The sequence below is a fragment of the Pempheris klunzingeri genome, chromosome 1, assembly GCF_042242105.1.
Source record: "Pempheris klunzingeri isolate RE-2024b chromosome 1, fPemKlu1.hap1, whole genome shotgun sequence".
Taxonomy (NCBI): domain Eukaryota; kingdom Metazoa; phylum Chordata; class Actinopteri; order Acropomatiformes; family Pempheridae; genus Pempheris; species Pempheris klunzingeri.
Genome location: NC_092012.1, coordinates 12,318,235 through 12,341,992, shown reverse-complemented (window position 1 = coordinate 12,341,992; position 23,758 = coordinate 12,318,235). Strand labels below are relative to the sequence as shown.

The window sequence follows — 23,758 nt, the reverse complement described above, 5'->3', positions numbered from 1 at the left end:
ACTGGAAATGGCTCATTTGAAGAAGCGAAATACTATTATTGCTACCATTCGCAGTGCTGATGTGCTACTATATCAACAGATATGCAATCAAAATTGTTTTAGTCGTTTTAATTGTTTAATTGTTTTTCAGCTGCTGCTACCTGTGATTTATTGTATTCTAGTATATTGTAGTCTAGTCTTATTTAAATGCACCACTAGTATAATTACGTAATTAATATGTATTATGTTATGGTAGATTTGTATTGTTTGATTGTTATGCAGACCACCCATATGTAGTGTGTCTACATTTACACTGTGTTAGTGTCACTGTGCTGTCTCAGTGCGCAGCCAGTCTGCCTCCATTAGTGTAGTAAACGTGCTGATTTTACCTTGCTGCTTCAATGTGAGCTTTTAAAATATGAGGCGAATTTAGCAGAAATATAAATATAGTACTTTTAACTTACAGATCTCTTCATAACTGACTGAAATATTACAGAGAGATTAACTCTGCGCAAACGCCTGCGCAGCTGGTAGGTCCGCGAAGAGCAACAGGAAAAGGTTGAAGGTCAAAGTTCGAGGCAAAGATGTTTTCAAAGGCTACGAGATGTGTTAAATTGCGCTTTTCAATCTTCAGCACTGATTACACACAATCTCCACGAAACTGATAATGAAGCAAAGCCGATAAAATCAACTTTAGAGTTCATGTTTGTTTGTTTTTTTGCTTTCTTTTCCGTGGGCAGGCGGTGCGGAAGTGGAGAGTTACGGCGTTGATTTCCAGCTGACATCTTTGCTCGGCTGCGCCGTTGAATAACACACTAAGCTAGCTTAGCTGTTAGCGGAGGTGGAGGTAAACAAACGTGTTTTATAACGGACAGGTTTTAGCTTCACAGAAAAACTGCTAGCTATGGCATCGCAACTGTCAAGTTAAATAGTGCGTTCAGTGACAACAGACGGGATGTCAGCTTTGCTGTTGTTGCAGCACCGCGCTGCCCTTTGTAGGAAACACAGTAGAGGTTTATTGTGGGCACTGTCCAGGCGAAACTCTCACATATTAGCAAACAAGCCGATATCCAGCATTACTGTTAGAAATGTGCTTTCCAGGTGGGACAGCTTTAGAAAGACGCTTCTTTCTAAATCAGAGCGGACACTTACGAGCCAGCAACAGAAAGTCATAGAGGTAAGGCAGAATACACCTACAAACATTACAGCTGGATGAGTGTTTGTGTTTTTCTTTCTTTCTGGCTTGTATTCATGATTGGTAGTGATAACTGCCAATGATGTGAGTAAAATGTGGAAAAACTGTCAGTATTAAAAGCCTCGTTACCATAGAGACAAATGATAACCAGTCCGTGAGGTGTGACTCCTGTAGGTCATGACTGAGACCTGTTACCTTGGATTATACAACAAAACAGGGAGATTCTGCTTTAGAGGAGTGATTCAACCTTTAGCAGAATTTGAATTTGAAATAGCAATTTCAGTGATTTTTCCTTAGTAATATCCATTTTCAAGGAGAGTCAGGAGTCTTCCTCAGATTGAAATTTAACTCAGTCCATCCATCAATCGTCTATACTGCTTATCCTTAAGGGTCACAGGGAGGCTGGAGCCAATCCCAGCTGACTTTGGGCGAGAGGCAGGGTACACCCTGGACTGGTCGCCAGGACTGACACACAGAGACAGACAATCATTCACACTCACACCTACGGGCAAATAACCTGCATGTCTTCGGACTGTGGGAGGAAGCTGGAGAAAACCCACACCAGCGCGCAGGGGGTGGAACACGCAAACTCCACACAGAAAGACCCCAAGTTTTAACTGTAAACCAGCAGATACAAACCTGGGACCCTCTTGCTTCACGGCAACAGTGCACCACCGTGCTGCACTGCAATTAAGTCATTAACTTAAATCGTCAGTATCATCAGGTTACTGCTTTTCTGATGTGTTGTTACAAGAAAATATGTTGTTCTAATATTCCCATTTTTTTTTAGAGTCTCCTCCACAAACCCCTGGGTCCTGGCATGGTGGGAATTAGAAAAGAATTAATCAGAAGCAACCTGCTGAGGAACCCTGTTGGTTTGGTAAATCTTTTAGGTAAACACTCGGTTTTATCAGCCTTAAGTGTACTTAATTATCTTAATGATACGATTAGATTTTAGTTAAGTTTGGTATTTGATTTCAGGGGCAACAAACTTCTTCAGTACAAGTCAATCCAAACAAGAGAGAAATAAAGGTAATGGACCAAAGGGCAAAACTCCAGAGGAAGATGAAGGTATGTGATAAATCGTGTTAGCTGCTTGGCATATGGCTGGTCAGTTTTGTTTTTCTGCTCCTCTTCCATAATCTGCCTCACCTTTTTCAGAGGAGAAGAAACGCCGCGAGCAGGACGACCAGATGTACCGGGAGCGCCTGCGGACCCTCTTCATCATAGCAATTATCATGAGCCTGCTCAACTCCATCAATACCAGCGGTGGTAACATCTCTTGGAACGACTTTGTCCACGAGATGTTGGCCAAGGGAGAGGTGTCACGTGTGCAAGTCGTTCCTGAGAGTGACATTGTAGAAATCTACCTCCATCCTGGAGCGGTTATCTTCGGCAGGCCTGTATGTTGTGCGGGATTTAATGCAAACACACAGTTAGCATGTGAACTTTTACAGCAGGTGTGCATGCTTACCGCTCATTTCCTGTCGTGTTTCTCGCTCTGCAGAGGCTGGCGCTCATGTACAGAATGCAGGTTGCCAACATTGACAAATTTGAGGAGAAGCTGAGAGCTGCTGAAGAAGAGCTGAATATTGATACTAAGGACAGGATACCGGTGTCCTACAAACGCACTGGATTCTTTGGAAAGTAAGAACACGAGCAGAAAGTAAAGATTTAATTAGCAATTTGAAGGAATGCCATCTGTACACAGGATAAAAGGATGTGGCAACCACAGAAAACAACATCGATTAACTTGTTGTGACAAATTATTCTTCTCATTAGTAATTACAAGAACCAATAGAATCAGAATCAGAATCGGATTTATTGTCATCATACAGCAAAGTACAATGGAATTCCGTGTGACCTCTCCCATATAACATACCAACAAGACAATAAATAGAAATGTAAGAACATAAAAATAGGAAAAAGAAATATAAAAAAATATATATACACACATACACAAGTAACAAAAATTGGTAGCAGTATTTACAGTATGTACTGTAAGGTTTCATCATTATGCATTGTAGCCATAATCCCCTCTATCTGTGCTCATAATGTGCTTCACAGTGCCGTCTACGCTCTGGGGATGGCTGCTATCGGTGTGGCTATTCTCTGGTATATCTTCCGACTAGCAGGCATGGGCGGCAGAGAGGGCGGCTTCAGTGCTTTTGTGAGTGAAACCAAAAAAAAGCTACTTGTCATGTGTACGTTTTTAGGGTTCGTTTTATGTTCTGTTGCTTTAACTAGCTCGTCGATTGCATATTACACTACACTTAACAGAACCAGCTGAAGATGGCCAAGTTCACCATTGTCGATGGCAAGTCGGGTAAAGGTGTGAGATTCAAAGATGTGGCAGGCATGCACGAGGCTAAGATGGAAGTAAAGGAATTTGTTGACTACCTCAAGGTAAGAAACCAGACATGGTAATATATGTTGGTCTTTTATAGCACTTTAGCCTAAAAGGATGAGATGAATCTAATTGATGGTTTAGTTCACCTTTTGCTACAGTCTTTTCTATTCACCATCATATCTAATGAGGAAACTCTAATTTCCCCATTGCCGACTATTACTCATCAAGTTGATGTTATCTGTTCTCAGAATCCAGAACGATACCTCCAGCTGGGAGCCAAGGTTCCCAAGGGTGCACTGCTGCTCGGACCTCCAGGCTGTGGGAAGACCCTGCTGGCTAAGGCTGTAGCCACCGAGGCCCAGGTGCCCTTTCTGGCTATGGCTGGCTCTGAGTTTGTGGAGGTCATTGGAGGTATGTGAAGATAACACCAGTCATTACTATGCCACATAGCCAGTCAATGGCACTGTATGGCAGCCTTATTAGAGGGTTAATTTCTGAGGACAGACACCGTATGTCACTCCTCAGTTCTGATGTGACTCAAATGGTGTTGGTGTGTAGGCCTGGGCGCTGCTAGGGTCAGGAGTCTGTTCAAGGAGGCTCGAAGCCGGGCACCCTGCATCGTCTACATCGATGAGATTGATGCCGTGGGAAAGAAGCGCTCCACCAACATGTCGGGTTTCTCTAATACTGAAGAGGAGCAGACCCTCAACCAGCTGCTGGTAGAGATGGATGGTGAGTAAAACATTCGGAGCAGTTTTCAGAGTTTTCAGACAAAATAGTGAAGCTTTGAACTCTCCTTCTTTTACAGGAATGGGAACGACAGACCACGTCATTGTCCTCGCTTCCACTAACAGAGCAGATATCTTGGACAATGCTCTAATGAGACCAGGCAGGCTGGACAGGCACATCTTTATAGATCTGCCCACACTGCAGGTAGGCTTGAGCATTCGCAGGTGCCAGTGACCTCAATTAAACAGGGATGTAGTTACTGTGTTACACTTAAAGAATGCACTGATGTGGTTGCAGAGCTGAAATCTCCTGTTTTTGTTGTCTAACTCTGTGTGTTAGTTTGCTGCGCAAAACTCACTCTAAGTGTGGCAAGAAACATTATAATGTCATAAGAAATGTAGATGATATGCTTTTATACATTTCAGTGTTTAAATATACATGTACCTTTTATAAAGGAAATGTTTTTCTGAATGAATGAATTTTCTGAAACGGCCTCTATTTTTACTTTTTTTGACATACTGAATGAAAAAACATAAAACATCACTGCAACTTATCAAACCAGTTTTTTTTTTTTTTCAATTACTACCTTTGTAGCTACTCATTTCTTTTGGTATCCTGTTAAACTGTTCTGTTATACTTTCTCGAGCAAATATTGGGAGAGCGAAACCATTTTAGCTGTGTAGCAAGTTTTTAGTTTGTTAGTTAAATCTAGTTTGTCTTATTTCTGTTATCGTTGTCTCTCAGGAGAGGAAGGAGATCTTTGAGCAGCATCTGAAGATCTTGAAGCTTACCCAGCCAGCTAATTTCTACTCTCTGCGCCTGGCTGAGCTCACCCCAGGTTTCAGTGGTATGTACATATTTACTGTTTTGTCCCTGTCTGTGAACATCTGGGGATATAACAAAATAATGGCCTATAACACTATTAAACATCACAATACTGTTGATGCTCACTGACGTGCCATTCCCCCGTATGGTGATCATGAAATTTCTGTCTCTGCAGGTGCAGACATTGCTAACATTTGTAACGAAGCCGCCCTGCATGCTGCCCGGGAGGGATACAAGTCCATCGATACCTTTAACTTTGAGTATGCAGTGGAGAGAGTACTAGCAGGTACAGTGTTGCAAAGACCTTTGCGGGGAAACGGTGTCATATGCCTCAGCTGCCACCCTGGTGAAATCTGACAAATCCGTGTGCATGTGTGTCTTCAGGAAGTGTAAAGAAGAGCAAGATTCTGTCTAAGGAGGAGCAGAGGGTGGTTGCCTTCCATGAGTCAGGACATGCCCTAGTGGGATGGCTGCTCGAGCACACAGAGGCAGTCATGAAGGTAACACACTCCTGTATGCCTGCTCCTGGACGTAAAGGAGGCTTCTATTCAAAATGTAAAACATCTTTTAATCCATGTCTACCCTAAATCAGTACAAAGGTTTGGCACTTTCCATAGTGTGGCGTAGTTTATGATTGTATTTTATTTCAGAGAGATGAAACACTTTCTCTAACTATCTTGTTAATCATCTGTCATTTCTCCACAGTACTAATATGAGTGGTTCTTTAAGTGTTTTTAGCAATTTATTTAAATGCAGGAACTGTGTATAAATCAGACTGACTGGTAGCACTCAATGAACATTATTACGCCAGAATTAGGAATAAGGACCACTGAGGTCAAAGGCGAGAAAGGAGAGACATATTTAATACACATTATGATAGAAAATGTCAAGGCAACATGGATGGACACATTGAAGGACCTTCAAAACAATTCTAAAGTAGTAATTTTAGAAACAACGCCTGGCTTCACCTTCAGTTCTGTTCAAATCACTTTTTTTTTTTTTTAAAGAGCTCTTTTGTTTGAATCACAGATTTACCATGACGTGTGTTTTTCAGGTGTCCATTGCCCCGCGGACTAACGCAGCCCTGGGATTTGCCCAGGTCTTACCACGTGACCAGTACCTGTTCACTAAGGAGCAGCTTTTTGAGCGGATGTGTATGGCTCTGGGAGGAAGAGCTGCTGAGGCCATCACCTTTAACAAGGTTACAACAGGTACGCTCCATCCACTGGAATCACTGCCTGCTCACGTGCGTATCGCCTTCACCCAGTGAATACTTCTCACTCATCCTGCTGATGGCTTTCTAATAATTTCTTCATTGCTCTCCACTGCTCAAATTTCTGGCCCTTCTCAATCTAATGAATTTATTAATATGTTATGAAGTGAGATGTTTTTTCTTGTTTCAAACAAGATGAAACGTTCACAAGATTGTTTAGAATTTGTCTTGTAGAGGTTTTCAAGATGTTTCCACTATTTGGAAGGGAGACGGTGAAAACAAGTATGATGATCTAATCCTGTTGGCAGTTAGTGTTTTTGTTTTAGTAAAAATCAGTCTTGAAGGCTGAGGAAAAGTTAAGTTTTTTTATTTTCAGTGCATTAACCCACTGCACTCAAAATTGATTGATCGTTTTCTCTACTGATCCAACTCTGATCATCACTCATCCCTAAGTCGGAGTTTCAGCCAAGCACCTGATCATCCAAATATAAACACTCTCCTACACTGTGTAGAATAACTTGGCACCCAGTGGGGGTTCTACCCAAAGTTAACTTGGGTACCGCGTGTCCCCAGGAGCTCAAGATGACTTGCGTAAGGTGACACGGGTGGCCTACTCCATGGTGAAGCAGTACGGCATGTGTGACAGCGTCGGCCAGGTCTCGTTCCCAGACACAGAGGAACAAGGTGCCATTGGACGCCGTCCTTTCAGCCAGGGCCTGCAGCATCAGATGGACCATGTGAGCTCTAAAATTTGATTAATTCTCTGTTCTCCTTTAGCCCACATTAGCACACTGTGAATGTTGACATAATGAGTTTTCATTATCACCCTTAAGTATTCATTCTGAGGCCATAATGTGATCAGGTATTCTGAAACGGACTACTTATCTGCCTTTTAACTTTTCTGTTCTTTCAGGAGGCTAAGATGCTGATAGCCCGTGCTTACAGGCACACAGAGAAGCTGCTAATGGACAACAGAGACAAGCTGACACTGGTCAGCTGTTCCTTTATTTGATCACACATTCTCTGCATTTAGACTGTGCCTTTTAGCTACCATTGAGCACAGCACTTACCTTTGGTTTTGTGCTACATGAAATCACAACTAACTGAGGTCTGTCTTTCCAGTTGGCCAACGCGCTGCTAGAGTGCGAGGTGGTGAATTACGACGACATCGAAGCCTTGCTGGGGCCGCCCCCCCATGGGCCCAAGAAGATGATTGTCCCGCAGAGCTGGTTGGAGGCTGAGAGGGACAAACAAGACACAGGAGACGACGAACCACAACCACCTCCCCGCAAACACAGAGACGAAGACATGGATCCACAGCTGGCCTGATCTTAACGCGTGTCTCAGGGTAATTTTCCAACTGCTGCATTTTCTGGGGGTCGTGTGGGGGTCAAGAACAGCCCGAAGTGCTAGAAAACGCTCTCCAATCAACACTGACTGTATGTGGAATCAGCAATTATATCCTGTGCTAATACCAGAAACTCACGTGGGATCATTTATGCAAACAGATCTGGAAGTATTACTTTTAAGAATTTCACACCCACAGTGATAGCCATTTGTAACTCAAGTCATTCTATACTTAAAAAAGTTGACTTTAGGGGTGATTTTTCTTGCATACATTTGCACTCATTCAGGTGACACATCTACACAAACACATAAAAGTCTGCAATAGTGTTTTTGGTAACCAGCTGAGCTGCAGTGAAGAATTAGAACAGATTGCAGTGGATAGCTGTGGACATTTAGAGTGCACTCGAGTTTTTCTTTGACTGGGTTGAAACAGAATTGGTGAGAATCCTCCCATCAATGAGGAAACTACACTTTACATTTTGAAATACCCCTTTAAGGCTTACACATTGAGTGAATAGAAGGAATAGGCTGAGGTAGTGTTTTCTTTGAAAAACAGTCTGTGGATTATGTACTGTGTATTGGTTTGATTGCCACAACTGAATATGAATAAGTCCCAAAGGATAATGTTGCAAAATATTAAAATAAAGTTTTATTTAAATAACGTGGTGTTCTTAATGTATAATGTATTATTTGTGTGTGTGTGTATACGTGAGCTTGTGAAGAGGGTGTTACTTCATAATAATACACACATGAATAAAAGATTTACATTTATTCTGTAGACACTGGTAAAACCTAAATTCAATGAACATATTTAAAAAAAAAAACATCAGTCTTCACCTCCAAAAAATTTGATTACAGAATATTGTGTATGTTTTGTTGAACAATAACCAAAATGATGAACAGATGCTGGAATGGAGGATTTGTGCTCAGAAAAGAAAAACAAACAAAATCAATATCAAAGCAACTTCATCATATAAAATAATCACTGATATAAAAAAAATAATACATTTAAAAGATATTTGAAAATCTCAGGTTTGTTGTATGCATCATTACTGAACAATCCAAGTCTGACAATAAACAAAACCAGAGATGGAAAATCTTTTCAACTCACGTCCTGTTTGCCTCCTCCGTGGCTGATCATGTCAACGCACGATTTTACTGTCTCGTTCACTTCTCCTCAGCTAACCACAAACCTTCGCAGCGAGCCGTTTTGTCAGCTGTGTCCAAATGATCCTCAATAAAACCCAAGGCACAGTAGATTAAAGTCCTATGCTTTTGCATTGCATTTATTTTTCCTCAGCATGCTTCAAATCTGATCCTGGACTAAAATCCTGAGGCATAATCTGTGTCCCTAACAGGTGGTGGATTGCACTGGGCTTTTATTTTTTCTTGCTGCCCACCTTAACGTGGGTCATACATGTTGGCCAGTTTCTGAAAGCGTGGTCCCCAGTCGTTGAGGTAGTCGTAGTCTTGGTCTCCGTCTGAGCTGCCTGAAGCGATGGAGCTGAGGCTGCCTGCCAGTGAGCCCTCGCCCTCATAGTCATAGATCAGAGCTGTGTCGTACGGAGGCACATTAGGATCGTTGTCGGCAGCCTCCAGGCCCTGAGGGAAGAAAAATGTGTGTTATTTATTTGATAAGGGTAAATAAAATGCCCTGGAAATGCTGTTTTAATGGTAAATGTTCATAATGTACAATTTATGTTCAGTCTCTAAAATCCTGAACACACAAATGAATTAAGCAACATTATTCTGACACTATTGGACTGATCTTCCCTATTTACACTGTCACTGTCTAGTTTTAGAAAATACTGAAACTACATTGTAGAAAAATAATATCCTCGATCCTCGAGGAAAAAAAGCTGCTGTCTTTCTCTCCTGAATAGTGAACCTGTTTAAGTATTTTGATTGATGTTTTTCCTGCGTTATAACTCCAACATTCTGTTTTAACAAGAAATGCATCAATTTTAGGAGGCAAGAAACTCTTAAAGGTCCGATAGGCAATTAGTTTTCTGTATAAGTCACATATATTAGAGCAAAAGTGTACTTGAGGCAATTTATCAGTATATAACAGAAGGGTGTCACTTAAACATAACTTAAATAACTTCCTGGTTATGTATTCTGAACACTGGTGGTTGGTATATTGTCCAGATTATTAGTTGGGTCTTTAAAATACATTTTCATTAAGAGTTCAGGTAAAACCTCTCACATCATTGATGTAGTCCTCGATGTCAGTGGGATCCGCAGGAGGCCTCCGTGGGTAGGTGGGTGAGGGCAGATTATGTGGGGCATCCTTCCTGAGGGGCTGCTTGCCTCGAGGAACACCAGACGCTGGGTAGTAGGACATAGGGGTTGAAGGTGCATCGAGGGGATTCCACAGCAGGTCGATGTTAAAGGCGTTCTGCAAGGAGATACAATGACAAAAGTAAATATGTCAGAAGCTGTGGTGACATACTCACATCATCAATCACGTTCAAATCCCATTAAATCACTATCAAATACAACCAGTGAGACTTTTCTGCTGTTGTACCACTGCGCTCTTCAATCCCAACCATTCAGAAATATTCCAGAGCCACAATTCCTGCAGCCACACTGGACAAACAGCATCCATGTTAGCGTAACCATGGAGTCAATCACAAGTCTCCTCCCGTGTGGCCTTACCTCATCCTCCTCACCCCCTCCTTGCTCATCATAGTTGAAGACATTGTCACGGATGTCGTCTTCTGATTCCCCGACAAGCAGACCTGTTCCTTTCTTGATATGGTGGCGTCTCCCGCAGGTGGTCACCGCCACAGCCAGGAGGAGCAGCACTGCGATCAAACAGAGGGGCACCATCAAGTATTAATTCATTAACATGTCACTTTTTTAAAAGATTTGTTTTAATTGGAAACAACTAAAATCACCTTAAACTAGGGGTCATGTTTGCTTTATTCTCCTTGGGGGGGAAAAAAAAAAAGATTTTTAAGATGTGTTCACAATGAGACTTACACAATAAGAGTGCAATACTGGCCATGATGATGATGAGGGCGAAGAAGCTGATTCCCACACTGGAGCCTAGGATAGCACCCGCCTCAGACTTGCAGTCTCCAAAGGAGTCACAGAGACACAAAGTGACGTTGACCTGAGCGTAAGCACTCAGAAATGGGCTGCCAGAGTCCGACACAAACAATGTGATGGCGTACTCTCCGGCCTCCAGCTCCACGAGGGGCTGCAGCACAGCGTGAGTACCTGAAGAGGGAGGGAAAATGGAGAAAGGTGTGTGGTTAGAGGATTCATGGGAACGACGACGTTCACACAGACTCCACCCTGAAGCCCTTTCCTTACCATTGATCTGGATAACAGTCCAGTTGACTGACAGGTCGTCAGGCATTTCAAAGGTGAAGGGAGCGGCGTGCGGAGGAAGGTCTTCATCCACAGCTGTCACAACCAGACCAGAACGAGTCCGGCCTGCACCCTTACATACAGAGCCGCTCAGAGGGAAGAGCTGAGGGGGGAAGTCATTGGTCTCCTTCAGTGTGACGGCCACTGTTGCAGTGGTGGATACACCACCAGCGTCTAAACAGGAGAACACAGCAAAGTCACATTTTTTTCTTAAAAGAGTATTGAACCTGCCATGTGGAATAAGATGTGTATTTATTAAATAGATAAACTGACCTGTAACCTTGACAACAGCATTGTAGATATTGTTTTTAACATGTGGAGATCGCATGTTAAACGTTCTCTTGGCAGTAATGTCTCCTGTATCGCTGTTGATGTCCAGCCACCTCTCGGGATCTTTGCTAATCTCATACCTGCCACAGAAACGTTACGGATGCACAAACTGCCCAGTTAGTTTACTTGCATCCTTGAAAACACAAAAATACTCCCGTTGGTTGGTTGGTTTTGTTGTTGGATCATACCTCAGGTCAGAATTATCAGGGTCAAAGGCGATGTTGCTTTTCAGTAATGTCCCAGGAAGCACAGACTCTGGGACCATGATCTGAATGGGATCCTCCCTGAAATGCGGAGCTTCATTCTCGTTCACGACAGTCACGGCCACGGTAGCGGTGCTCACCGGGAGATTGGGAGCCTTGTTGCTCAGAGGGTTGAGATTTTCCACAGTCAGAATTAGGATGTACTCGTTCTGTGTTTCATAATCCAAAGGCTGCAGGACAAAACAGAGCAGAAGAGGCTGTTTGAGGAAGGAGAAGTTGGTCGGATAATAAAGAATTCCTGGTAAATCTATATGTAAATTTCAGTCATTTGAAACAAATGTAATTAAATATAGGAAATGCCAAACAGGCATGTTTGTCTGAGTGACTTGTAGTTCAAAGTTCAACCACTAGAGAGTGGTGTTGAGTTGTGTCTGAGGGCTTCAATGAACACATTAACTTTAAAGGCCAATAAAAAGGCTATTTTAAAAATTCTAATTATTCCTGTGGCGCAGAACAGACCAATCAACAAGTGTGAACATATACTGTTTTTCTTACGCTAGAATCAAACATTTCATTGGGATGTCATTGGGATGTAAAACAAATCAGATTTTGAATGAGTGGTGTACACTTTCACCCACTGGGCAGACATGGAGCACAGAGATAACTTCATGTTGATATATCCTAAATATCTGTTACACCAGCTCATAGCTGGGTCATATATTCTATAAACACATTTTCATACTTTGCCAAAGGTTTCCGTTGTAGGTTGAAGACCCACACTTCTTTATTCACAGCAGCACCCTAGTTTATGGATCTGTAAATTCCTTATAATTCCCACATCAGTTCACAGAGAGTTTCCTAGAAAGACCAGTGTAATTGGGCGGTGATTATAGATAAAATAGAGACACTGTTCAATTGGTTCAGTTGTAACTATTTAATTGAAATGAATTGCTGCTGTGGCCGGTGCATAGCAGATCAGCTAAATAGGCAAAAATATCTTACAGGCAAAGATATAATTCATCATATATGGGGAATATTTTTTCTGATATAAAGCGAATAATGAACGAACATTTATTTTGATTTAAATAAAGCAGCCTTTTCATGCTTATAGATTCAACATAACTAACTTCTGACTAAAATAACTTTGTAGTTATGTGAAGATTAAACAGGAAATCATAGAGCCAGGCTGAGGCACAAAGCTGATAGCAGTTGTATGTTTCTTTTATACACATACATTTGTCAGTGTGACTTTGGATGCTTGGCATGAGTCCAAACATTTACTCACACCCAATATAAATAGCCGAAATCAAAGTCACTGCTCTTATTCTACCATCCGTCCGTAATGGGTGACGGATACTCAGCCACGACCAAAGCCTCTCCCTGACGCTCTTCCAGCTGACAGCAGATCGGCAGCCCGTACCTTCACCACTGTCAGAACGCCCTGGTTGGTGGTCGGATCCGTACTGATGGAAAACTTTCCGTCCGGGTCGTTGGAAATGACGTATCTGGCCTCCCAGTTTCCTGTTCCCTGATCATCTCTGTCCGTCACATTCACGCTGCCAATCTCATAGTCCTTCCTGTTCTCCACTGCTATCATACTGTACTACATGCGCCACACACAAAACACAAATCAAAAGATTCAAAAGGCGTCACAATATGTCATGCCATTGTGTATAATTAACTGAATTAACAATTAATATCTAACTATTCAAATAAATATGAGTTAAGTGTTTTGAATAACTGGAAAAATCCTTCAAATGGTGAACTGTTTTTGAGACTCACTGAGGCAGGGCTGAACTGTGGGGCGTGGTTGTTGATATCAGATACATGTATGATTGCCACTCCTTCTTTTGTCAGTCCCATGCCCCCCATATCAGCAACCAGCAGTTTTAATCGGAAACTTTTCACCACCTAGGACAGAAAACAGCTCATTGTAGTGAAATGAACCATAAACTGTGAGTATCTGCGAAAATCTGCATGAAAACCTGCATTTTACCTCTCGGTCCAGGCCTACATCTCTTGTGTAGATGGCTCCTGTCTGGTTGTTGATGCCAAACATAATCTTGGTAACAGCGTTGGCAGGAATGCTCTCCTGGCCAATGATAGAGTAGCTCAGATAAGCGTTTTCAGTCATTGGGTCGTCCGCATCGTTGGCCAACACTGACATCACTGATGTGCCTGTCAAAAATAATCAACAGGCTTTGGTCAGCTGGAATCAGAGCGAATCACCGATATGTGACACATGTGTTAAGGCTACAGGACTTCACTGAAAACAATGTCAAACTTAAACAGGATTTAAACCATAATATCCTTAAAATGGAAAGATAATGTGCCTCTAGGTGCAAACAGTTGACTTGTTTCACATGAAATTGTTGAAATGGAGTTGGAATCGAATATTAATACCAATTAATACCAACTAAGACAGAGCTCTACCCGAACTTCTTTCCCAAGGATAACATATATCTCAATATTCACAATTTCTAACACTAAATAATGTTATTAATTATAATAGTAACATTCATTTATATTAATTCATGTTAATTGTAACAACAGCGTTGGTCCAGTCTGTGTTCAGCTAACTAGTTAGCAGCAATCAGTCAGGCTGAAGTCAGTTAAAACAGAGTACAAACAGCTTTATCACAGACATCTATACTGTGACTGGCATATTGTGGCTTGTGGAAAATGATACTTGTAGTTTTTTAATGATTAAGCGTGAAGGAAAAAAAAAAGATTCTGTCTATTTTTAGGGGCTGTGCTCCTACTTTATTTTTCCAGTGTCTATTTTCAGGAGCAACTGCAAGTGAAATGAATCTTATACTGTACTGTAGTTTCAATGACACATTGAAACAGACAGACAGTTGTGAAACAGAGCAGGAAAAGTGTACAGTATAAACGTTTGAAGCTACTTCAGGAAAGATATTTAAGATGGATATTTAAGAGCATTAAAGGTTTGCAGTACGGTACGTAATACATGGATGTACCTGGGACTGAGAACTCAGAGACAGTGCCGACAAACTGGCTCTGGGTGAAGGCGGGTCTGTTGTCGTTCTGATCCAACACCACTATCTCTATGGTGGTAGGATTCTCTAGTCTCTCTCCACTGGGGGACAGCGCAAAGGCTTTCAGCTACACACACACAAACACACACAGATACAACAGACAAATGTCTCTTAATGAAACTGCATTCATGAGATTGTTGCTTTTCACTATGAATTACTAAAAAAAAACTTCTGCATTCAGTGAAGGAAACATGCCACTAATGGTGACTGTGTGTATCTGCATATGCTGTAAATGGCAGAAAGAAATGTGCGGGATGTTTGGCTCAACATTATGGGCTCCATTACAATCATCTGGTCTGAAACATTCTGAAGTTTCTCCCAAGATGCCCATAAAGGCACCTGGAAGTTGACCTCTGGCTGTTTGTCCTAACGTCTGAGACACTGATGTATGTTAAAGACAAAAACATGGACCTGTGCTTCAAAAACACAGTATGTAAGTACTCACTGAGTGTGCTGGGGCTTGTTAAGTGCTTATGTCAGATTGGGCTTTAAAACACATTTCGCGTGTGATTTAAAATGTTACTCCCATAAAAGCCCTCTTACTGTGAAGCTGTTGTATTTCTCTCTGTCCAGCGGCCGCTTGCTCCTGATGACTCCTGTTTTATCGTCAATCTCAAACAGATTCTTGGGCTCCTGGTCCACCCCCGGTCCCTCTAACTTGTAGATCACCTCTCCTGTAAAGATTTTATCCGATTTGATCTAAACAGAGAGAGGAGATAAAGTTGATGATCACCGCGGCCTCATGGGAAGGTGGGGGGAGGATTGTAAATCATATGTCGTAACACCAGATGTTCAGTATGTGGACAGTTAGGGACCTTGAGACGCAAGTGTTTAAGCTCGGAGAGGCCTTTAATTTATGGCAGGAAATGAAATTCTGAACTAATAATAGCAGGGAGTCTATATCCTATGCATTTTGCATTCACTTTCTTTGACATATAGTCTCTCCTGTAATTTCATCACCATGTAAAAGTGGCTGAATCTTTCTCCTTGTACGGTAGGATTTATGAACTTACTGGTCGCCTGCAACAGCCTTAACACAACATTTACATTTCACATGTCTTTTAAACACTGGACTGTGCTGTGTGTGATCATCTGTGAAGAAGAATTACAATCAACAGTGCATGGCTGTATGGTGATGTGCTTAGCAGGGTAATGTTAAGGATGCTGACTGCTGACAGGAACCTATTGTTTTTTATATTCCCCCTATGTATATTATATTGTTTATATACTTCCTCTGTCTTAACTATACATGTTCTTTTTTTATGTCTCCTCCTGTCTGCTGTGACATTGTAAATTTCCCTGTTGTGGGACTAATAAAGGAATATCTTATTTTATCTAATCTTATCTTAATCTATCTAAGTACCAGCTAAAAACCACACAGTAGTTAGCCAGTGATAGAATTTGAACGTAAAAAGCCGTCATTTTACCTGGACGAGGTCTTCAGGAACCTGCTTGCTGTTCTCCAGCACTCTGATTGGAGGGATGATCCAGTCCCTCTTAACCCTGACCACTCCCTTGCCTTGAATTCTCCACGGGTGAAGGGTCTGAGGATGCAGCTCTTCTTCATTGTGATGAGGTTCCGCAGAGATCCAGACCTAAAGGAAAGAACGACAGCATGAAACTCACTAAAGACAGTGACGGGAACATGCAGGTATTTAGGCATAAAAACACGTCACGGTCCACTGATCGGACATGGAGATATCGTGTATAAGTCAGATAACATGCAGCTTTTGATTCCACACAAATTGTGTCATTATAGATATTTGCAGCTGTTTAAAACCACGTCAAGAGTCTCCCTCAGCGCTATAACATTCCCAAAGGCCTGTTGGAATGGATGTATACTGGCTGTAGCGCTGAGGCTGTGGAATTCAAGGGATTGTACGAGGCAGAAGGGCTGCAGGGCCACAGGTTCGGGTTTCACTCACTAATATGTGTCTTTGTCAGCTTCCTTTGATCAGGGTGCAAATTCATCTCAGGATGAGGAAACACAAACACTCATGTTCATTTCACAAGCCTTCATTCACCACATTACTGTCTTGGCTACGCTCACACAAATCCACCCACACACACACCCACACACACACACACTTGAAACATGCATGTGAGAAACACACTCCCACAACAGCTGTCGACTATGGATTTAGATCCTGTGCTTTCCCACCCGCATCTCCACTCACACTCACAAATTCCCCTTTATGCTCAGCTCTGCACCTGACTGGGAGTTTGGGGTCACCTTACGGATCTGCTCTGCTGTAGGAATTCCACAGACACACTCATGTACATGCTTTCTCACAGACACACGTGTTGATATACACGCATGCACATCAACAAAACACTCACCCACGCATAAGCATATACACACATTTCCGTAAGATACTTCCGTCCTCTGTGTGGGAATTCACTGGATTTAGCATTACTTCCCATATGTTTAACAGCTCAAAAGCAAAATCCATGGAGCGTGAAATAAATGAGGATGTATGAACTTGCCAAAAAGCTTTTGCCTGTCATGTTTGTCGTTGCGCTGTCACCAAGATACTAGGGTATTGATGAATAACTAGTTTCAGTAGGTTTTTAAATGAGCCATAAATAAACAAGCTAAAAAATGGCTCAATGGATAAATTTGTGAATATTTTATGAATGGCCTCTGATCCCTGCCCTGTCTCTGGGGCAGGTGATCTGATATACTGATCCTTTGGCATGCTGCTGGACAGTACAGGGAGGAATGGCAACCATGGCTGGCATCTGCGGGCCGAGTCAGAGGGCAGGCTAATCTTAGACTGTTCTATATTCTTGGCCCCTACCTATTTAACTTTTCATAGCCATCATCAGCCACACTCTCACAGAGATGTTTACAGTCACATTCCAGCGGTGCATGTCACCCACACAAATTCATCTGATAGCCAACGTCTTCCATATATACGTTTGCATATGCAAGCTTTCAAACCTTCACTGGCATAGCACGCATTCTGCATTGTTACTTAACCTCAACATCAATAACAGCTGCATCACAGTTGCAAATCCAAATATAGCACTTTCTAAAATTGCCTGATTCGTGGACACTTGTGTAAACGTGACGATATTTTTCTAACGTTGAGAATGCACACACAGCAAGGTTTCTTCTCCGAGTACTCTTCTCCAGTGCAACATGCTTTATTCACCAAGCAAACAAAAGAGCATTTAGCTAAAGGATAAATGTGTTGAGGTTAATTTGGCAAAATGAATTTGAAAGAGTTCAGATTTTGCTGCTTTGTGTTAAACAGGAGCTTACCGCCATGCCAGTGGCTGTTAGGCTGACAAACCTTCCTGTTGTGTGCTACATGCTAATGTTTGCTGATTAGCACTAGACCTGAATTACAGCTGGTTTTAATTACAGAGGATGAAATATTATTAGTTCAGCAACTGTTTGGGTATAAGTGAAACCGTTGGACCAAAAAGTGCTGGAAAAGGTAAGAAACTACCAAAGTTATCACAATTCATCCAGAGTGGGTCATGAATGTATGTGTTTCATGACAATTCATCCAATAACTTAGTTCAGATATTTACCTCTAAATGACAAATGTGAGCCTCGTGGTGGTGCTGGAGGAAAGTTTAGAGGATCATCACACTCATTAGGATAAAACATTTGAGGACCATGAGCATCTGTACAAACTTGGCACCAATCCATAGGGTAAATAATGAAATATTTACAGGGTTTTGTGAAACTTTGACCTGCTGGGGGATGTCACAAGTAAGGCAGGGGATCACTCAAGTAACAGGACACTGTTTGGGTAACACAGATATCTGTGCCAAATTTCATGGCAATCCATCCAATAGTTGTTGAGAAATGTCACTAAAAACAAAAAATATCAGCCAACTGCTGGTGCTTGTGGAAAAGTCAGAGAATGATGAAAGTTGGTAAAAAATTTATTCTCTGAAGATTATGAATGCTTGTTTCAAAATTTCATCTCAGTTCATCCAAAAAACATTTCAGTCCAGACCGAAGTGGTGGAGTGAAAGACTGCAACCCTGCCACACTGCTAGCTAAAAATGGAAATTCAACCACTTTACGCATTGATGGTTGAAAGATTGCAAGTAAATATTGTATTTTGTAAAAACTATAATAGGATGATGATAATGTTGCTTTGTATTAATGGTGATCCATTGACAATATACAGTATAAAGAAACTAGAAACAACCTCTGACACCATATTTGATGTTTGCAAGTAATCTGACAACACAACTGAACTTAACATGACTCTGTGTTTTGAATAGTGGCTCCACCCACTAGTTGCCACTGTTAATGTTTTTACCAGACCGAGATGCGGTAACACTAAAGCGTCATGTTACCAATTAGACCAAAGATTGCCTCTCCTGACAGGTTGAGCGACGACACCACACACAGATTAACTGTTTTAGAGGCTTTTCCCAGAAACTTTTACAGCTTGGCCTTTCACCCCAGGCCCTCACAGAAGTATGGACAGCTTGTTTGAGGATGATATGCCCTCACAGGAAGGACCGTGAAGCACTCTGTCGCTGAGGAGTGTTTACACAGTTAAAGAAAGCTTGAGATTTTAAAACAAGAGATGGGCACTAATTGACTTACTGGATCATCATTAATGTGCTTAATTTTTGAATTTTAGATGACTGCCATTTATGGGCCCGAAAGTGAAAATGGTACAGTCAGAATTTAGTTTTGAATAAATGATTTAATAGTAAGAAATAGTAATGAAACATACAAATATGAATGCATCGAGAGGCCAAATACACAGGCATAAATATCAATCAGAAGCATAAATATCAGGAGGAAGCCACACTTCCAGTCATTCACAAAGCCACTGGAGCTGTCCACCCTCCAGCTCTGGTTACTTCTACAAATGCACTACCCCTTAGATACACATTCAAGAGCCATTACAGTGTCCCATCCTAGCATTCCTATAAACTGCTCTAGTTTTAGAGCATCTAACACAGCAGTGTAAAAGCCTGTCACATGTTGCAAACCATTATTATTAACATTTTCAGTGATTTTCATTTTACTAAAATACTGTTTGCTAACTTATAAGATTTGAATGTATTAGTAAAAGCAGAGTTCACTGTAGTTGTGTAGATGAGGTCATATCTCTGTTTGTCTCTGTGTTAAACGTCTTTTGGCCTGAGTGTCTCCTCCCTATATGTGTGTGAGTGGAGCAGTCGGCCAGATAACTCAGGAAAACACCGTCCAGTCGAGAAGTGATGCCTGCAGCATTCTTGACAGTCTCTTCAGGCCACAGGGCGAGAGGTCGCACAGGTGTCCCTGTGGTCACTCCTGTTGCTGGTCCTCAGACACAGACACTCAACTGGTCAGTCACCAACGGGACCGGCCCCACACCCAGACTCTTTGCTAAGTCATGATTGCCTGGCATGGGCTTGGACACCCTATTTATGGTGCCACAACAAGTGTGAAGCTCCCTTGGAGCAGATGTCTGAGCTTTAGGAATGCTGAGCCAGGTTATAGCATTGAACTAAAAGTAGGACTTACTAGGGGCCTAAACATGGAGTTAGTGAAAAAAACCTAAAACAGTGTTATCTGACACCTTGAAGATCGTCAATAACATAATTTCTTTAGTTAATAGAAGATAAGGAAGCTGTGATGTGAAAGAGACAAACATTTTCTATCAATACATTATCTCAGTGGACTGATGAACTGTCCCTCCAATCTGTTAAAACATTAACCTCTTCCACTCTGTCAGTGGCGGAGCAATAATGAAAAAAAAACATTATTAAAACCTGCACCACTTTAAGTTTTAGAAAATATCCCCAGTTTCCACAGATACCAACTACATCAGACTGAATTTGAATTAATTTAAATATGTGCAAAATTATCATTAACAATATATAAAAAAGCGCTTTGACTGTTCGTAATGTGACGAGGTCTTTAGTGGGAACTAAAGAATGCCCCTTTTCACATCTCTACATGGATAAATTACTTAATCATCAGTCATACAAAAAGTGACAAACCCGTTATAGTGTCAATTATTGTTGTGCATGACAACCAAAACTACAACTGTCACCACTTGGTCTTCCAAAGTATGTGGAAAATAATGTGGCAATAAAAAAGAATGTAGAGGAAATTGACTTTACTATTCAGTCGACTAGTTTTATGATCTGGAAGTTGCCTCTCTACCCTTTTGCTCCCTCTGAAACCCTAGTCAGTATAAAACAGACCTGCAGGTATCCACACCCAGCAGGACCTGTGATTCAGACTCTAAATCCTCTGACTGATTGTTTCCGATGAGTGAGACCTCAGCGCCAGCTGGCCGGCGCTACAGACTCTTGATTTGTACCCGATTTCATGGTCCAGGAGTGGCCCACTCCTCTTTCCGCAAGGGGGATTACAGAGCGGGACAAATGGCATCACGTATGCATCTGGGAACAGCTGTGACTGCTGCCCAGTTCAAAACAACACCAGCTTAGTGAAATTAAAAGAGCACAACTGGAGCACAACTGAAAGCTATCAGGTGACACTGATCAAGGCCTTTGGATTGGATGGTATTCATTTATTAACTTTGGTGAAAATGGGCATTGCTTATGCAGCACGTGTTAGAATAGAAGTCCTGCTCAAATTGTTTGTGTATTTGTCCAAAATGGCCGCTTTTGGGAATCATTGTACAAATATCCTGTGAGCATGCAGCAGAAGTAAAACACCAGAAGTAATTATGTAGTAATAATAATGTATCTGATCTAAGGTTTCCAGAAACAAGCCAACAGTTAACTTCCTTTGTTTGAGTATTTCTTCTGAGCTGTCAAGTGGGACAAGCCAAACTTGAGCTTCTGCCAACTGTTCAGCATGTGGCAGTTTGTCTTCTTCCAACATGGAGGAAAAATTGGAATTTGAGTTTCTGTAAAAGGCCACAATTAATGATGTGATTACAGGACTACTCCAAAATATGTATCTTTTGAGTTTTCAGCCTCTAGTCTTGAAAGGTGGATTTGAAAAGTTTAGAGTTTGATTGTTATGGAGGACGGCAGCTAGCGATTTATTGGCAAAGTGAGCCTCCTCTAATTCAGTCTTTAATACTCAAAAGATGGTGGAGCAGATTGTTTCTATTTTGTTGTGTATACTTTTTGTTATTTGGTTATCACCCCTCTTGGACTTCAACTCTGGCATTTGAAGGTGCAATTTAACCCAGTATCAGTCCTACCACACAGAGCTTAAGTTCTCCTATGTCTGCATCCAGCCTGAGGCCTGGGGTGCTGCACCTTAAAGGTCGTTCTTCAGGGTTTACAGGTCTTTCAAATCATTCGGGATTATTCATTCATGTTTCTATGAAAGGTCATAAATAAAATTATTTCTGGGGTCCTGACAATTCGACCAAAATGTCTTTTGTGTATTGTCATTAGGGGCTTAGGCCTCACTGTGACAAATTGGTTTTCCCCATGGCTGTGTCAGTGATCGATCATTCCCACATTCAAAAGAGACACACAGTACATTTTTCTCCATTATCAGTTAGCCATCAAATATGAAAATTACACAAAAAAGCAGAATAAATTCACCAAAAAAAAAGACTTTGCACTGCACAGATACTTAAATATTCCACAATTGACAAGGCCAGAAACACCTCACTGATTGAGAAGGGATCAGAACTATTTATTTCCACAGCTACAATAATTTATAGAGCACATCGTAGCAAGACTTCCCTCAAGAATGACTGGAGGCCAACTCACTCACCCTCCCAACCTGGGCTCCATTACTACTCCAAACACAGAGAAAGACTGATGGTGGTTGGAAGTGCTGTTGGTAATATGTCAGTTTACATTGCCATCCATTTTAGATCTCATAATGGCGTCTGCTGACACGGGCTACTAATGATGCCCTGAGCCCTCTGTACACATCTGGAGTCTTGTCTTCCTCAAAACACTTCATCACCCTCCTTCCAACTAGGATGAAATGTTTAGATCAGCCACAGCCTCTGATTGCAAAGCCAGTTCAGTGCCTCTATTGATGAAACTGTGTTGATGTTTGGTTGAAGACATCACTCAGGTAAAAACATAAACTGTATATTTGAAGAGTGGGGCGGCTAAAGGCCACTGTCTAACCACGGTCACACTCTGAAGGTGCAGAAAAGTCTTGGGCTACAATTTGGATGTAGGCTGAATCTAGAGCCGCACAGCAGGGGAAGAGTGCAAGTGGAGCACCGCAACAGTCAATCCAACATTTTCATAGAAATCAGAAAGTGGAACGGGATGCGCTCCATTGCTCAGACACCTGTGTTTCTTGTATAGAATCAAAAAAATTATATCAAAGAAGATAATATTGTCCATAAAACTGCCAATCAACACTGCAATCCAATCGTTAAGGACGACTTTTTCTTGTTTTGAGTCTCCTTTCTTTACTTGAGGCTGTGACAGACAGCTCACACTGGATGTAACACAGAAAACAAACACAGAAGTACTAAATCAACAGGTTTTGTTCAATACAGTCAACAGCAGCTATTAAAAAGACAATGATTTTTCTTACCTGACAAATCAGAGTACCCAGCACACACACCATCAACATCCGTCCCGCCATCCTCTGTACCTGCACTCAGAAACTCAGCATGAACAGACCTCTGTTGGCTGAACGATCTGGGGCTCCTGCACTAAGAACTGGGCTCCTGAGTGGCTCTACTGGGCAAAAAGGCCAAACTCTCCAACCGTGTAACCTGCCCCTCTCTCTCTTTCTCTCCCTCTGTCCCGTTGCTCTTGCAGTCTCTCTGTCTCCGTCCTTTCCTCTCCCAGCGTTTGTCTCTCACAGCTCCTCCCTGTCCATAGCTGGGGTATGTCTCACAGTGGGTTAAGGGGTTAGAATTTCAGCAGTGGCCCTCCCATGTACCCCAGCACATGTGCTGTCACTCACAGAGCGATGAGAGTGAGCGAGAGAGAGGGAGAAAGAGAGAGGGAGAGAGAGAGAAGGAGAGAGAGAGAGAGTGGGTGGGAAGGGGAGATGAAGAGAGAAGCAGGGCAGCTGTTGGTGGTGCAGACAGAAAAAGTGTCTTCACCAAATTAAAGTAAGTAATTACTACTATTTACTTTTCAAAACAACAGCGCTTCACAGAGAGACACAGAAGAAACGGAGAAACAGAAAAAACAAAACCTGCACGAACACAAAGCAAGAAAACCCAAACATTTCCATTTTACAACGATACGACACGGAAA

General features: G+C 41.9%; 2 protein-coding genes across 2 annotated transcripts; one reads left to right on the top strand and one right to left on the bottom strand.

Annotated features, from left to right (window-relative positions):
- Nucleotides 1-787: 787 nt before the first annotated feature.
- spg7 (SPG7 matrix AAA peptidase subunit, paraplegin) lies at nucleotides 788-8,264 on the top strand. The gene is made up of 17 exons (XM_070848061.1): nucleotides 788-1,156; nucleotides 1,965-2,067; nucleotides 2,156-2,245; nucleotides 2,336-2,577; nucleotides 2,682-2,821; nucleotides 3,242-3,344; nucleotides 3,455-3,580; nucleotides 3,773-3,935; nucleotides 4,083-4,256; nucleotides 4,333-4,457; nucleotides 4,998-5,100; nucleotides 5,254-5,364; nucleotides 5,463-5,578; nucleotides 6,133-6,289; nucleotides 6,865-7,028; nucleotides 7,205-7,282; nucleotides 7,414-8,264. Exons 1-17 carry the CDS (start codon nucleotides 935-937, stop codon nucleotides 7,618-7,620), a joined length of 2,424 nt encoding a protein of 807 aa, XP_070704162.1. The 5' UTR covers nucleotides 788-934; the 3' UTR covers nucleotides 7,621-8,264.
- A 165-nt stretch (nucleotides 8,265-8,429) lies between these two features.
- Nucleotides 8,430-23,328, bottom strand: cdh15 (cadherin 15, type 1, M-cadherin (myotubule)). The gene is made up of 14 exons (XM_070829675.1): nucleotides 23,082-23,328; nucleotides 16,036-16,203; nucleotides 15,152-15,307; nucleotides 14,531-14,675; nucleotides 13,546-13,727; nucleotides 13,332-13,460; nucleotides 12,970-13,152; nucleotides 11,535-11,779; nucleotides 11,290-11,426; nucleotides 10,960-11,190; nucleotides 10,624-10,863; nucleotides 10,297-10,445; nucleotides 9,845-10,036; nucleotides 8,430-9,240 (listed from the first exon to the last, which is right to left on the bottom strand). Exons 1-14 carry the CDS (start codon nucleotides 23,130-23,132, stop codon nucleotides 9,040-9,042), a joined length of 2,409 nt encoding a protein of 802 aa, XP_070685776.1. The 5' UTR covers nucleotides 23,133-23,328; the 3' UTR covers nucleotides 8,430-9,039.
- Between the last annotated feature and the right edge of the window lie 430 nt (nucleotides 23,329-23,758).